Consider the following 17602-nt stretch of genomic DNA (forward strand, 5'->3'; position numbering starts at 1 on the left):
GGCAGCATCCTGAAGCACAATGGTCGCTAGACGGTGAGCGCGCAGTGATTCAGCATCGCAAACTCGGGCTGTTACCCATCTCTTTTTACTTTACCTACGTTTCTTTCTTTGTATCATTTTTATCCGTCCTCATCATTGTCTTTTTAAACCGTCACCATTCGGGATGTTTTGAATAGGACTGGACTGTCACCGGACCGGGATCTTCAGGCAGCTGGCACGGAATGGTAGGTCGTTCGGTCGGTGGGAGATGTTGGTGCGGGATACTGAAGGGTGGGGTGATGCATATTGATCGCTGTGAAGGTTAATGAAGTCGATGTATTTGTGGCAAAGGAAAATACATGATCAGTCACGATTGCTGGCGCGCACGGGAACGAGCAGACCCCCCCGAAACGCCGGGAATATGCAGGATTGCTCCTGTGTTTACCAGATGTGAATGCGTTAGCGCACATCCATCCATGTTTTCCTGCATCACTCACTACCCTACATCATATGTCCTGTATCAGGAGGCCTTTGTTAGAATATGGATTGATATAGGCTAATCTGGATTGGAATAATCTGAAGTCAAAACAATGAAAATGGATGCAAAAACAGATTCATATCTTAGTCTTTTGTATGTTTAGGCTGTTTAATCCCATTAGCCTATAAGGTCCTCTTGTATTAAATAGAGACTGTTTTGCTTTAATCTGTCATAATTATTGAATATGAAGACTTTGAATTGCATATTATGAGACTATTTGTCATGTTTGATTTTGAAACTATTATCAAAGCCTATTTGAGTTGATCCTGGAGAGTTTAAAATGGAGCTTTATGGTGAAGATGAACGTGGTTGATGTGTGTTTTATTTTTTTCATGTAGTTAGGTAACAGAAGAGGACATATATCTAAACCACTTAATTTGACCACTTCAATACTTATGGTTGAAAATAACCACCACTCAGTTACAATAAAACATCTATGCTATTGTTTTGATGCAGTTGTGCAATGTACCATTCAAACGTTGCATTTTAACAATTTGGAGTGCTTTAAAAACCAGGCTGGTTCCTGCAGGGTTTGTCAAGGAGCAAATCATAATAATAATGAGGGACATCCAAGGACCAATCATCCATGTGCCTTACATAGCTCTCCAAAAAAGACCCCATATGGGTAATTAGCCTGTTCCATTGTGTCTGTATATTGTTTAATAACATACCAGTGGGTGCACTGACTAGCTTTGGATCATAGCTCTGTGTCAAAGGTCGTTCTAATCATCTGAACTGTTTTATGCTCTGCATACGCTGACATTTGAAAGATCAAGAAAAGCGCCTTGGGAATGAATTATTAAAGCAGTTGGCATCTCGCTGCATGTGACTTGGATAGTCTCTTCAAATTGACCTCACTCCTAGGGGATGGCCACTGTTTTTCCAAGAATCTGCCTCTTAATAGTCATCAATAGACTCTCCTGTGAAAACAGATCTCCCACTGAGGGCAAAAGATACATGCAAGCATTGGCAGCATTGGCCAATGTAGAAAAATGTGTAATTATACTCTATTAAGCCTTTTACATCTGAATAGATTATTGTGAACAGCAGAAGCTTGTCCCATATTGTTATGGGACACTTTATAGACAAGGTTAGAATTGTTATTATCAATATTTCTTTGTTTTGCTTGCTTGTTTATTTGCCTCTATATTAATATAGCTATTGGGAATATTAATGTTCGATCAGTAACCCTCTCTAGTATGAATCATATCTCGTTTACTTATGCCATGTCCATGACCGAGTGGAAAAACGGTACTCTACTATTTTGTCATATTATGATGCAGTTTATGTAACAGTAAAAAAGTATTATGCAGTGTTTTCATGCATTGAAAGGGGTCTTGAGGTCTTAAATGACTAAAAATGACATGTTTGTAAATGTCAAATGTAGCTGTCAATGAGCTCTTTGAGGTTATAAAATCATAATTTTAGTGTCTGACATTATGGAACAGACACATTTAATATTTTATTATTTGGATCCAGAAGCTTGATCTGTTGCCAGTTGACTGTGGATAGGATTATAGTGGGCCACTGTTAAGCCATATTGGTGTTGTAATGTTTCTGTCCCAGGCCCATATTATGCAACTAAATTCTGTGTTTTGCTGGCCAAAGCCATTTGTAATGAGATAGCAGATGATGTCAGTACTAACAAGTATGGTCAGAGAAATAGATAGTATTGGAGTGGTACCAAACATCACTTAGTTATTAAGTTATTAATGCTAGTTATTACTGGGCAATATTTTAAATATTTAACATATTCCTGGCTTGCGCTATGGCTCATTTTCAAGGATGTTTTGGAGGTCATCATCCTTATTTAAAGAGGCCCAATGAAACGGTTTGATAAGTGCAGTTTTCTTTCCTTTGTTGGAGTACTTCTTGTTGAAACAGGAAGTTGGTGAATCTGTTTTGTTGTTTTTGAAATAGCCAATATCCTTTAGTTTATGTCACAGCCCTGCAAATCCAGAACTTGACAACTTGGAGGACTACCATAGACGAAAGCAATGAAAACACATTCATATTGAATAAACTTCAGACACTTGCCTTGCAACCAATTGATTTGAAAGCAAATTAAGTATTGGCATCAGTTAACCATAGTAATTCAGACAAACTATGATTTGCTACTTACTATGCTAGTCAGAGGCAAATGGTATAGTTAAGGGGGAAGGGGCATTCTTATCTTAAAGAGCATTTTACTGGACAAAATTGTTTACGGCTCTTGGAACAAGATGAGTTAACAATATTGAAAGATAATAAGAGAAAGAATCCATATTTTTGAATTCATATATCTGAAACTTTTATTTTGTCAACTTTTAGGAGAAGAGATAGCATAGAGCTAGCATACACTGGCCTCAATGCAAACAGATAATAATCAGAAAGACACAAGTCCAGTGTAAATGACTATAAAGAATACAATATAAACACTGAATATGTATATTGAAATATGACCGATCATGCTTTGAAATTGTCCATAGCCTAGCACTCTGCATAAATATAAAATATTACAGCTTCTCATGCCATAAAGTATTATAATCAGAAATCAGGATTTTCACTATTTATAAAACATTATTTTGGCATAAGAATTGTGAAATGTCAGCCACATCATGTTTTAAAGATAAACTCCAACATTTGTTCCATTTTCCAAGCAGATTTCTCAACAGGCTTAGTTCACATTGCCTTATCTGCCAGTAAAGGGCCAGTCACTAGTTATTCCGTGATGTTTTTATAATTATGCTTAAATTCAGGATCTTTCAGTTGTTTAAAAAGAATCCGAACTCTGAATTAATCGTCCGTAAATCTTGGGGACTTTTGTGTACGCATGTTCCAGGCATATGATGGAAGGTGTCATTTGTTGGTGGCCATGTGGTGTGACAGGATGCTCATTATGCATGTAATTATGCAAAAGGAGGGGCTTGGCTGAAGGCAGAGTTCCACCTGCTCCTGTTCTAAGTGACTACATACAGTATCCTTCTATACCTCTTTCTTTCTTTCTTTCTTTCTTTCTTTCTTTTCCACCGACATGGTTCGGGTGCGGGTTCCTGGGCCGGTGTAAATTCTCGAACTGTTCCTCGCATTTCCACCGCAGAAAAGGCCGTTCCGGGGCCAAAAACCTGGTTCAGGCACCGGCCCCAAAAACTTGCTGGTCTCTTCACAGGAACCGATTAAATCAGGGGATGGAGGGTGGGATAATGTCTCGTCACCATGGTAAAGTTTTCCCAAACAACAACAGTAGCTACCGTCTGCAGCAAGGAGTACTTCTTCGCACTATAACAACAATAAAAAACCTACAAAATTATCAGACATCAAAAGCGTTCAGGTATCACGATGAAACGAGTGCTCTACTTGCGATATGGTATTTACGAAGATCCGAGATAACTAGAGAGAGATCGCAAAAGAAAAATATACTCTACAAGCATGAAAATACAGCACGAAAATATGCACGCCACCTTCAATCGGACAATTGACGAAATCATAAACAAATTGAAAAACACTTAAGGGAGTACAGGGACCATAAGAAGGACATAAGCAAAAGCGACAGTGGACAGAGCAACGATGTTTTGGACTCGGACACGACCAGCCTGCTGACTACCCGGGGCATTGAATTCAGCCAGTAACGCTCGTGATAAACAGTGAATCGCCGGTGTCCTCTGAAGCTGATCTCAGTAAGTTACTATATTTGCCAACTTTGTTAGCTTTTCTTACACTGTTGTCATCTTATTTTGTACATCGTTTTGTTCTGTAAGGGGATTTTTTTGGAAGTTTGGAAGATCGTGTTAAGTAAAACATGGGATTCTCAATCAATAATATTATATGCTATGGCAAAAATCCAAATACAACCATCTGAAACACCAGTGTTAATAATGATTCCACTGTAACACTTTACAGAACTTTGCAAGTTAAGCCATAGTTCATATAATATAATGAAATTACATTACCTGTCGTCTTTAGCGTAGATGTCATCTTTGACAATCTTGTTGCGCAATGTAATAATGATGGATTGCATTAATCCATATGTTTAAATTTGTCCTCAAAAACAAGAGTAAAAGCTGTATACAAACACACTTTGGTTACACCGATCAACCACAACATTAAAACCACCTGCCTAATATTGTGTAGGTCCCCCTCGTGCCACCAAAACGGCGCCAACCCGCATCTCAGAAAAGCATTCTGAGATGCTATTCTTCTCACCACAATTGTACAGAGTAGTTATCTGAGTTACCGTAGACTTTGTCAGTTCAAACCAGTCTGTCCATTCTCTTTTTGACCTCTCTCATCAACAAATCATTTCCATCCACAGAACTGCTATTCACTGGATGTTTTTGGTTTCTGGCACCATTCGGAGTAAATTCTAGAGACTGTTGCGTGTGAAAATCCCAGGAGATCAGCAGTTACAGAAATACTCAAACCAGTCCATCTGGCACCAACAATCATGCCACGGTCCAAATCACTTAGATCATATTTTTTCCTCATTGTGATGGTTGATGTGAACATTAACTGAAGCTCCTGAATAGTATCTGCATGATATTATGCACTGCATTGCTGCCACACGATTGGCTGATTAGATAATCACATGGATGATTGTTGGTGCCAGAAATGAATAATCCCTATAGGTGTTATCCTCATTAGTTACACTAAGTATGTGAATTGCTGATTCTGTTGGAGAGTTTTTGTGTGGATGTATTCATTTTCAAATGAACATACAGGAATAAAGCACGTTATTAAGGGGCCCATGTCCCTGCTCAGCTAAGCACTGAGTTCTGATTAAAGCTGTGAATACTGCATCTGCCAGCAAAGGATTTAGCTGATAGTATTAATGCAGAAGGGGATTGTAGAATGTCAAAAGACTGGAACATCTGCACCCTCTTTTTTGTGTTTTTTGATGTACCTGATGTGTCTCCTGTTTTGGAAAATACTTACAAAGTAGAACTAAGAAACCCATAACAAATATACTGTATATACAGTGTTCCCTGGATCATGTAATACCCTGACATTAATAAAATTGTATATGCCATGTGTATTTTATATATATATATATATATATATATATATATATATATATATATAAAGTGAATTCTAGGCCTGGAAAAGTCTTGAAAATGTATAAAGTTCTGAAAAATAGTTTTGAATCAATTCATAGTGAATATATGTTTTTCTAGTTACAGTATGCTCACCTCTAAAACATTTCATCACATTTCTATCACACTAAAGGTTTAAATATTGACCCTCCCCGAATGTTCCATTTCAGTTCCTTTGAATCCAAATCAAACTGAATATGTTTACTGCAGTACATACTGAAGACACCATAACTGGTTCACTTTAAATCAAATGGAAATGACTCATAACTTTTCAATATGTTGCATTTATTCAATGAAAGTACAGGGGTTTAAAGAACTTGCTTAGAATCCAATCTAAACCAGATGAAGTGAGTATCATTTCAATAGAGAAAAAGAGAGCGAGAGAGAGAGAGTGTGAGAGGCACATAATGAAAAACGAGAGGGCAAATAGGAGCTTGAGAAGTGAAGGGGTCAGGAATCAAGGAGTGGGTTGGCCCTTTCTGTCCGGTATGATCTGGCCTCATGCTGATCAGGGAGGACAGAGAAATGAATGAACAAATGTGTTAATGCACTGGAGAAAATGAAACAACTCAGCATTATACCCTGATATTCCACCACAACGGAGAGAGGGAGAAAGAGAAAGAGAGAGAGAGAGAGAGAGAGAGAAGAAGGTTTTTCCTAATATGTAGATGTGTGGATACATGGATGGATGGATGCATGGATAGATAGATAGATAGACAGAGAGAGAGAGAGAGAGAGTTTGATGTCCTATGTATTTTAAAATGAATCTAATGGCCTTTACTTCGGGAATGTGAATAATTTGCTGTGCCCTATTGTGACAGAGAGTGTTATGCAAGAGACAACTTTAATTGGCTCACCACACTAATGAGATGTTATTATATCTGCGCTTTGTTTGTGTTCCTCTAAATAATCGTCCAAACAAGTATTACAAGTGACAAATATAATTTCCCCTGGGATAACCCTCTGTCCTGGTGACAGTGTGTATCAGACTGGTTCCGTTCACTCTTGTGTCTGTCTGTTTTCCTATTTGTCTATTCTCTTCATTCAAAATACACTGAAGCAACTGTGAGTCATCTGATTTCATACCACAGTGAGCTCTGAGCTGTCATGTTTGGATGTATTTCTGTTTTCAGTATTTGGTTGAATGCATGTTACAGCTGAGCTCATGATGACAGGATTCCTGGCTTGGTTCCCTACAGCACCATGGACTGAGAGGGAATTAGAGAAGGGAAGGAAAAGATGAGAAATAGAGTCCAGTGTGGAATTACTGACATATTAATGTTATGCTTGTAAGCCGACTAAAAGTTTGCCTCCGGTGCTCAGCAGCAAAAAACAGACAAAAATTACAAAGCACTTATACACACACACACACACACACACACACACACACACACACACACACACACACACACACACACAGCAAGAGCTGTAAAGATGCACACACACAGCTTGCTATGATTGTCAGACACAGTTTTCTATGAAACACTTTCTTGATAGTTTTTAAGCCTTTTGACGACATCTATACTGTATATAAACAGTACTGTGCAAAAGTTTTAGGCACTTGTAAAAAATATTGCATAGTGAGGATTTCTTCAAAAAACTCTACCTTTGCCTTCAAAACAGCAGCAATTCTCCTAGGTACATCTGAACACAGTTTTCTTGGTTATTGGCAGATAGGATGTTCCAAGCTTCTTGGAGAATTCGCCACAGTTCTTCTATCTGTTTAGGCTATCTCAATTGCTTCTGTTTCTTCATGTAATCCCAGACTGACTCGATGTTCATTGGGGGGCTCTGTGGGGGTCATGCCATCTGTTGCACATGTTCTTCTATTCTAAACTTTTCTATTTGCAAAAGGAATGTTTGGGAGTATAAAATATATATTCCTATTCCTTATTAACACACTAAAGATGAAGATATACAATAAATAACCATCTTAAAGGAATAGTTCACTCAAAAATGAAAATTCTCTCATTATTCATTTACCCTGATGCCATCCCAGATGTGTATGACTGTCTTTCTTCAGCAGAACACAAATGTAGATTTTTAGAGGAAGATAGAGCTCTGTCAGTGTCATGATCCACTGTTGTGTTGCCTTGTGTTTATCCTCTGTCTTGTTTTCCCCGGACTACACTTCCCAAAATGCACTGCCCTTATCTCTGTCAGCTGTTCCCAATTGTTCTCACCTGTGTTCCATTCCCTCATTAGCCATTGTATATATAATGCCTGACGTCTGCTCAGTCTTTGTCAGTTGTTGTATTTTCTCCAGTTTGTGTACCGGTTGTCATCTTTGTTTTTTGTTTCCTAGTTTTACCTTGTTCCTGTGTTTATCCTGTTTTTGTATCTAGATTCTGCTCTCATGACTTCCTTCAACATTACAATCAGGTCCTTATAGTGGAGGTACATGGGTGCCAGCACTTTAAATCGGTGCTTCCATCCAAGTTTTAATTATTGATTTATTTAAACAATCTTTTCTATTTGCTTCAGAAGACATTCATTGATCAACTGGAGTCTTGTGGATCACACTTATGCTGCCTAAATATGGCTTTTTGGACTATCAAAGTGTTGGCACCCATGTACTTACTATAAGGACCTGACAGAGCTCTATCCTCTAAAAATCTTAATTTGTGTTTGCTGAAGAAAGACCATCATCTGGGATGGCATCAGGGTAAGTGAATGAGAGAACTTTTTGTTTTTGGGTGAACTATTCCTTCAAGAATTGTTTTTGTGAAACATCTTAAGCACAAGATGTTTGCAATATACAGTATATTAGGCTGTGAATCAAATTAAAAATATAACATTGCAGTTCTGTTATTTGTGACGCATGGTACGTTAAAGATTAAAATATAATTACAAATACTGTGTTTACTAAATATAGTCTTTAAGAACTTTTTTTTTTTTTTTTTTTTTTGTGCCACAAGTTGACATGTTAAAATGTTGGGCAAACTCTTCTGCTGTTTTCCAGTGGACTTCATTAATAATAGGAACAAATGGTCAGATTCAATTAATATCAAGCTTTATTGGCAAGATTCATTTAAGTGTACATTGCCAGTGCATTATTAGACACTAGAGTTATAAAATGAATTGAATGCTGAAGTTTAAAGTCTCAACTATTTTCTCTGGCTCCCACACCTGGCTTACCACTTCTGAAGTATCCCTTCTTCATACATTAAATCCACTTCCATGATTGTTGTGCGTAATAAGTGTGCTCTGCTCCACACAGTGGTCCTCATTCATGAAAGACAAGCAGAACGAATTTGTGTAAATTGGTCAAAGCAGTTCTGACAGATTTTTGGATTCATGAAATTTATAAAAAAAAAATTTTCACAAAACATTCGTTGTAATGAACAAAATTAACACCTGCTCCCAACCACGTGTAAACCGTGTGTAAGACATCTGAACATTTTGTGTTCTTTCAGGCAACTGAAATGACTGTTTTTGAAAGTGAAATTTTTTTTTTTAAGTTTAACAAGATTAAAATGAGTCTTTAATTTATATTAAAGCGGTTTTCTTTTCAAAACCCATATACTTTGCTTCATAAATTGTATATCGTTTTTCCAGCAGAAGTGCTTGACATGGGGCAAAATGTTTGTGGAAAGACTTTTATTTTCTCAATTATATGCCCTCTAATATGACTGGTTAGACCGTTTCTTCATTTGATATGAACTCTATAATTTAGGTTTCATAAGTACAGGCATCAATAAGTCACATTCAGTTGATAAAGTATGGTCAATACTAATGCTGAATCTATAACTAAACATGTTGCAGGCAGGTGCGTACACAATAAAATGGGGGTAAATTTAAAAAAAAAAAAAAAAAAAGCCCTGCCCACTGTCATACCTTGAAAATCTTTAGCTATAGCATTTCAGTCAAAGATCTTCTTTGGGCATTCTATTAATTTCTCAGATTCTTCCAGTTGCAAGTATATCATGGTTACCATCATGATTTACCTGACAGGTTTCACCAATGATGCCAGCGATATGCTCGACTGAACCAGATAAGCTGATGTTAATGGTTGTGGACATCCCCCTGCTGGCATGAATTTAATATTTTTTTTTTACACAAACTTTGTCAAACCATTTTATTGACCTCTTGGACCGTTTGATTCACAAAAGAACCTCCCGCAGCCAAAACATGTGATGACAGTAAGTTTCTCACTTTGTGACCACACCAACGTGTTTGCTAAATAAAAATGTTGTGATTTGAATGCACTTTTTAAAACCCTTTCATTACTGTTCGACATATCCCTATTCTCATTTCCTAACGTGTCTGATGCCTTCCTTATATGGCGTTTTCATGGGCAGGAATTATGGTAATTGTGAATGAACATGCACACGGCCCATATTTCAGAATGTTTGGAATTCACTAACATACACATATTTTACAAACAAATCTACAGGGTACGAAGCTTTCATGAATGAATTTCGCGAAGGTCCATTTTACTTGCAAATAGTTTCTGTGCTAGGATGTGCAGTCAAGTTGAGCGAGTACCTCTTGGAAATGTGTATATATGCCAATTTTAGACACAGGAAGTGGGGAAAAACATTAGTGAAGTTTCAGGAAATTATAAAACAGATACTGCATTAATTTTCCCAGCCGTAATATGTATATGTGTATATATATATATATATATATATATATATATGAAATATCTGCAGCATGTCATACAGAGCGGTCATTTAAAATAGCCTGGCCTTCCCAAGAGCTAGGACACATAACACTGGCTAAAACAGGCCTCTCTCTTTCGCTCTCTTTCTGTGCACTTGTTCAGATTAAAAGCAGGACAGAGAAATGAGAGTGGACTTAAACTGTAGATTTATATAGATAAATAGATAGATAGAAGGGAACGATCAGACATCAGCCAACCTATCTGCCATAGCTTGCTGCTATGCCCCCATGAAAGACACTCCTGATTGGCTGTGTGAGCTCTGTCCTTCAGGGATTCTGCACTGTGATTGGCAGAGTTCAGCGAGAGACCATGCTGTTTCCACAGTAAAGAGGACTTAATATTAACACAACAAAGAGTGACATTTGCTTTGGACACTCTGTCATCCGTTATCTGTCATTGTGAACAAAATATGAGTTTTCAGCTACTTTTTTTTCAGTAGTCGTTTGGAAGATGACTGTACAGCTCGACAAATGAGTGACAAGATAATAAGAATCATAGTCATTGTGGTGGAGAACATTGCTGTTGACTCCTTGAGCATTTTGGCAGTTGCTAAGAGACCCACTGAGTCACCACAGATAGTTTCAGAACATGATGAATGCTGGGATAATGACAGATTGTGGGTGGGGTTTGTTACTTTTTGTGGGAGGTGCTTGTTATTTATTCCACTCAGGGAATGGAGGATTGTACTCAGATATGTGTTAAAATGACTGCGTCACTCAAAAGGTTAGCTCTTTTCCAAAGCTAGTGAGCGGTTTACCTTGACTGCATTTTAAGGCATCATAGGTGCTTGAAGGCAATTCCATAAAACTTTGTGTTGTTGGATGAAGCGAGGAAAAATGTTGACCATATACTTTTATATAATTCAGTGCTATATAAGTATTTAGTTAAATGCTTATTAGAGAATTAGAGTACCAATCACGTCATTAACTTAGCAACATGCTAAAGTCAAACTCAATTACGAGTCACAAATCAATTACGCCTATAGAGCGTTCACTTACGAGGTTCCAATTCATGATGTTAGGAGTAAAATATTGCCTTAAAGGCCGTTCAAGTTCTTTTAACTTGACATAGCATCTAAAAAACGTAGCACATGGGCGAGATGCTGAAAAAAAGCGAAATGCGATGTGACGGGCAAAGTTGTCCATCTAGCACGTGTTTACAAAGGCAAATAATACATAGCAAAAAAACACAAAGCGCAGATGGAAACAAAGTTTGAATGGTCCCTTAAAAGGTATCTGGCTAAGTAGGCAGTAGACACTAAGGGGCTGTTCAGGCCGAATGCATTCTTGCACTAAAAAACCTAGACCCAGCAAAACAAATTAAACAGAACGCAGGTGTCCTGAGTTGTGTTTTAGAAGTTCTTTTTAACATGAACTGGCATGTAAAAAAATGTGCCACTCCTGCATGAGGTGCTGAGAAAAAGGCAAGAAGTTGTGCAATAGTCAAAGACGGACACAAAGGCATGTTTAGTGAGAACATTCCCTAAGGCAGCTAGTTTTTGGAACAGGGCTATTATTTTTTTCTTTTCTTTCTTCCTGAGATCTGGATGGGATGGTAAAGAACTGAAAAGGATTTTGAGTTAGTGTTGGTTAACGACTGAATCTTGCACTTAAACTCATTTAAAAGTGCTTTATGAATAATTAACTGACTTGATGTCCATTTTTTCCTGGCTCTTTTGAAAAAAATAAAATAAATACATTGTGATATTCACAAACCCAAACATATGTGACAAAAAGAGTATTTAAAAGCAATTTCACTTCCTATTGTGCTGTTAACTTACCTTACAGTGCTGTGATATGAATGAAAATAACCAACAGAAAGACCAACCTAGTGAGCATGCTCTATTCTGCTCTATGGCATGAAGATTAATACGGCCCTCCAGTAACTATAGACACAATTCAATAACATAAAAAAATGCTCCTTTTTATTTTTGCCCTATTCATTTATTTAATAAGTGAATTTACATATTTATTTATTTATTTTCTTAATAGATAATTAAAAAAAGATTGTAAGACCCAAAGATGTTGCTTTGTGTCTTACAAATGTGTGCTGTCTACTCCCCATTGTTTATTTGCAGCCATGGGACATTAATTTAAAAGGGGTTGAAAGTTACTGTCGGTCAGAATGGCTTAAGGATTTGAACCTGATCAAGATAGATCACATTATTCCCTTATCACTCTGTGTTAGCTATTTTAGTTTGCCGATATTGAGAGAAATTACAGGATTACATAACGCCCGCAAATGAGACTTCACACACTAATCACGAGCCGTAGTTCTTTAAAAGACATTTGCTTCATTAGATGCATTATTATAATCTTATCACATTGGGTGGTCTAATGATCAGCCACGCACAAAGATGTGTTGTCAGATTAATGTTGAAAACAGATTTTAAAATCCTAGTCCTAATCCAGATCTGTCTGAGGGGCCGTTTACACGACTACGTTTTCAACTAAAAACGGAAAACTTTTTATGCGTTTTGGCTGTTCGTTTACATGACAGCAGCGTTTTGGGGCCTGAAAACGTAAACTTTTGAATACGGGTTTCAAAGTGCAAGTTAGCTGTCTTGCTGTCTACAGCCTATAGAGCTTGATATTAGCATATTGCTAAGCTATCTATCCAAAAAGCATAATAATACACACCCAAATATCTTTCATTAGAGTAAACTCTTTTTTTATTGATAATTTCCATTATTTAATGCAGTTGCAAAGCATTCTAGAATTGCCTGATCCATGAAGGATACATTGGCAATGCATTGGCCAAGAGTTTGCATTTTGTATACTTGCGTGAAGGATGTTTCTGGCCTTAGAATTTGACCTAAACAAGGTATCTTACTAGGCAGCAAAATGTTGTTGCCCAGCTTTTGGAACAGCCTTTGCATCAAAAGCAGCCCTAACCCAACCAATCCCTAACCTATGATGCCTGATGTTGTCTTCTAGGTTGACAGCTCACTAGGTTTTGGAACTGAGCTTTTGTTTCCTGTACTTCAGGGCCCACTGTCTTGGCAAAACATAAACAAAGAAATTTACATGGGTTTTTCATGTTTCATGGTATACTGCAAACTAGTTATTTGAGTTATGAAATGCAATTGTCAAGATTAGGGAAAATAGAGGTTTTGGTGTAAATAGTGAATAGAACTAATCATGAATGTACGTTGTAATTATGCAGACCTCACTGTGAATTTGGCGACAGTAGTTTGAAATTTCTGCCACTGAAATCTGTCTGTGCTTACTGAAATTCAAGCCCATTGTACAAAGGCCCTGAATGCTGTTCCTGGCAGGCAGCAGAGGCCCTAACCCCAGCCCTATTCTTAACCATATAGAGCCTGTAAGGCTGAGTAGCCTGCCAGGAACAACTAGGGGCACATTTCTTCCATCGCAAAATTTGAACCACTGCCCCCTGTGGCCAAAGCTGGAAGCGTGGTTGAATACATGGGCAAGTGTGAGCTCCGGTTTTATGGTGAAATGTCCACAGAGGGACGCAAAAAGCGAGTTGTTTTTAGTTGTAAATGGTGTGATACAGTCAAGAGGAATGCATATTTCATTAACCATATGCCCAAATCCCAACCCTAAACCTAAATGACAGTGGAGTAAAAATGTAATCTTAGAGAGAAAATGCAATCTCTGAATCACTCTCATCATTGACTAGGTGAATGCAATTACCTCCTGGTTTCCACAGGACCAGAACCTGTGTCTCTAAGGCAGCTCACACAACACACTATCAGTGGCGCCACGTGAAAAGCTAAACACATTTGAATTGATGCAAGAATGTCTGATGTGAGATGGTACTTGTCAGTAACTCTGCAAACACGGGGTCGATGTCAGGGTACCGGAACAATAGGTGGCAACATGTCGACTTCCGGTGTGATCATGCTGAATTAAATCAAGGAAAAACAACAACAAAGGAAACAGAATGTTAGGAATATGCAGCTGAGTAGTGAACTGAATGTGAGTGAGGGAAGATGGTAATTATTCATGTAATTAAGCCATCCCAGACACCACAGAGTTAACTGTGAACTAGAGTGGGATTAGACAATGACACACATTCTCACAAATGCAAACACAGACAAAAAGAAAAGGGCTCAAATTGAGAAAGCAAGAACATGTAAGACCAGGGAAAGGTATATGGAGAGAGTTTAGCTAATTTAGAAGTGGGAGAGAGAGAAATACACTTTCAGTCCTTTCTCAACCCTTTGTTCTGATTTACTGCTCCAGTCAGTTATGTGCCTTGACTCTAGCAATGCATTTGAGCAGCCATGAGCAAAATATTCAAGTAGTCTAGAGAGTGATGTCTGCCATTGATTTAACGGTAAACAAGGCACATTATGGTTCTTCCCAGTAAGCTCTCAGACTCCAATGAATCCAGCCTGTGCATGCTGTTGAGACTTGGTGATTTGATTTCATTTGAGGGTTTAAGAATCAGGTGTCTCGCATTTTTTCCGGCTGTTATCTTCAATGATTAGCTGATAGGATTATATGACAGCATATGGATAAACCCAGCGGAAAATGTAGTTGGTATTACAAAGCTCAGGAGACTTGATGGATTTCTAAGTTATGTTTAATTAAAGCATCTGTAAGCGTATAGAGCTATACAAATGTTGTGGATATAATAGCCCTAATAATTTGGTCTTTGAAGTATTTGATGAGAAATGGTTGAGGTCATATTGAAATCTTTGACTTTAGTATTTTGGCAAATCAGAGCACAGATTGTGGCATGGCTTGTGATCTCTTCTGAAAGTCTTGAGGAGACATACGTAAGATTAGTAGTGTCTTTTTCTCAGGAGAAAAATCAAGGAAGCAGGAGACTTGAGCAAAAGTCTCACTTTGCTCTTTATTTAATATCATGCTGTCAAGGAGAAACAATTGAGATATTAAATAAAACATAATGGGATTTTTCTTTCCTATGGGTACTAAGTAATGGATGGACAAAAATTCTTATTGTGAAAAAAAAAAAAAAAAAGTTGCAATTTGAATATGATAAACTAGTAAGTGATTGCTCTTGACCAAAATGTGGTAATTTTTTGCCTATGCTCTACTGCCAATAAAAAAACATAGGCTGCACTTTCAGGGTTCACACTTGAGTCCAACCAAACTTTTTTGGAACCCAGTCCAACTTGAATATTATATTACTGTAATATTTTATTTATGTATTATTATTATTATTGTTATTATTATAAAACAGTAAAATATTTCTGTAATAAAATCTTAACTTGCACAGGACATTGTTATGCAGTCCAGTTAAACCAAGGAACTACCGTGGAGCTTTTATTTTGGCGGACAACTGCAGAAAGACCTTTGTAGCTGAGTTCATATTCACAAAAGCTGTATAATGTGCTCCTCATTGTAACATCTTCTCCTCCTCTGTCTACAAAAACCTGGTGCCATGGGGTGTTTTATTTGTATATTCACTTTTAACAGCCAAACATATTTGAAATTATGCAAAAGTGAAGTTAAGGTGAATTTGGAGCGCTGTAAACAACAACGCGCTAAGCGCACATTAGTAAATGGAACAGAAATCTGAGCATATCTGTTACTGAGCACGGCGCTTGCACAGAACCGCTCTGTAACCATTAAACACCGTGAGCCTCACATGTGCTTGTACACCCTGTCTACACCGGACACGAGCGTTATCACGTTGCATCGGACGGCTTGAGGCTGTCTACACTGGATGCGTAGAAACGAATGTTCTAAACCGTTTATTTGTCTTGTTGGCAGGAGTAGCGTCAGCGCATGCAGCGCCAAATGGCCGTTTACTGTCGGCACGTCAGGTGTAGACGGTGTTAGAATGTATAAAACACTAACACGTTGCATTTATTGTGAATTTTTCTGTTAAAGATGGTATGTTGTCACCATAATTTAAATTATTATTAAATTTAAATATATATAAAAAAACTATCATAAGAGAGTGAAAAAAATATATAAATATATATACACACACACACACACACACGTACTTACACTGCAAAAATCTTTTCTTACGGAGTATTTTTGTCTTATTTTCCAGCAAAATATTTCTAAACATCCTTAAAACAAGAAAAAAAAATTTTTTACCCGGGAAACAGAATGACATAATATTTGGTGTATACAAAATAAATGAATACAAAAATTTGGTGGGGTTATGCTTAAAACAAGAAGAAATTATTTGCCATTGGGGTAAGAAAAATACAGTTGTTTTCCCTTTGAATCAAGTTTTTTTTTCTTATCCCACTGGCAAATAGGTTATTCTTATAAGCATAAATGTTACAAAATGTTGTTATATTTCTCTAAAATGAAGTCAGAATATCTTCTGTGAATTTGCATTTTGAAGGAAATGTATCTTATTTTAAGAACATTTAGATATTTTACTGTTAAAAAAATAAATAAAAACATCAGCAAGAAAAGTATTTTTTTGCAGTATGTATTGCCCCTGTAGTTAGTGACTTTTTGTTAGAAGCTTAGTATAGCTAACTAATTTTTCAAACAAGTAGCTATCTGTAGTTTAACTACTTTAAGTTTTGAGTAGCTTGTACTGTAACTTAGCAAGCTAAAGTTTCAAAGAAGCTTCCTCAACACTGCATGTCAAGCTTTCAAATTGCATTTTGGAGGCATTGCATCTATATAATTTCATTGTGTATATTTTTCATTTGCCTGTGGGGATTTTATGCATCACTCTGAGTATGGTTGTCATGGTCGCTGATAATTTTGTTGAAATAATAAGTCTGGAGATTTCCCTGCGGCCTTGATGTGAGCAAATGTCTTAGCAGTGAACTCTTGACCACATGTGCATCTGAGATAATTTCCTGTTGTGCTTTTATTTTTTAAGCTTGGATGTATTAGCGCAGCACTCTATTTGTTTCCATTTGCAAGAATCACTATTACTATTGCTCATACTTAGGGTTAGTGATTTGAACAAACCCGTACCCATATGTGTTAATCTTCAGTGCATAAATTATGTTGCATTATTATGAATTTAAGCTAATACATGGTTATATTTTTTTTTTCTTATTTTTGAGATTTTGCCTCAATAATATCCTTTTCAAAATGAATTAAAATGATTTAATCCATTAAATAAATACAATTAAAACAGGAATCCCTGTAATTAAAGGTAATCAGTTGCATGTTGTTCACATTTTAAACCATCCTTGGCATTCTCCCTGACAAGAAAAAAAAAAAAAAACTCCCTCCTCTCTCCATCTGCTCTCTTTTTTATCCCTGAAACCCTCCCTTTTTTTCCCCCTAGAGCAATCTTTCCTTTTTTCTGCATATCTCTTAATTTCACACAGGGGGTTACAGACTGAATTCAGCTTTTCCCAGACAAAGAATTTCTGTCAAACCTCTCATGATTGACAGACTAATATTAAATAATTAATAATTT

General features: G+C 37.1%; 1 protein-coding gene across 9 annotated transcripts in view; it reads left to right on the forward strand.

The window, feature by feature from the left end:
* Positions 1–17602, forward strand: part of LOC127428642 (mitogen-activated protein kinase 10-like) — an 85778-nt gene continuing 68176 nt past the window's right edge. For all 9 annotated transcript variants that reach the window (XM_051677125.1, XM_051677126.1, XM_051677127.1 and 6 more), the window contains exon 1: positions 1–224. Coding sequence is in view for 7 of the 9 variants with exons in the window: in XM_051677127.1 (XP_051533087.1) it covers positions 222–224 (3 nt within the window). In the remaining 2 variants the exon portion in view is untranslated. The remainder of the gene's footprint in view (positions 225–17602) is intronic.

Source organism: Myxocyprinus asiaticus, chromosome 38 (assembly GCF_019703515.2).
Source record: "Myxocyprinus asiaticus isolate MX2 ecotype Aquarium Trade chromosome 38, UBuf_Myxa_2, whole genome shotgun sequence".
Taxonomy (NCBI): Eukaryota; Metazoa; Chordata; class Actinopteri; order Cypriniformes; family Catostomidae; genus Myxocyprinus; species Myxocyprinus asiaticus.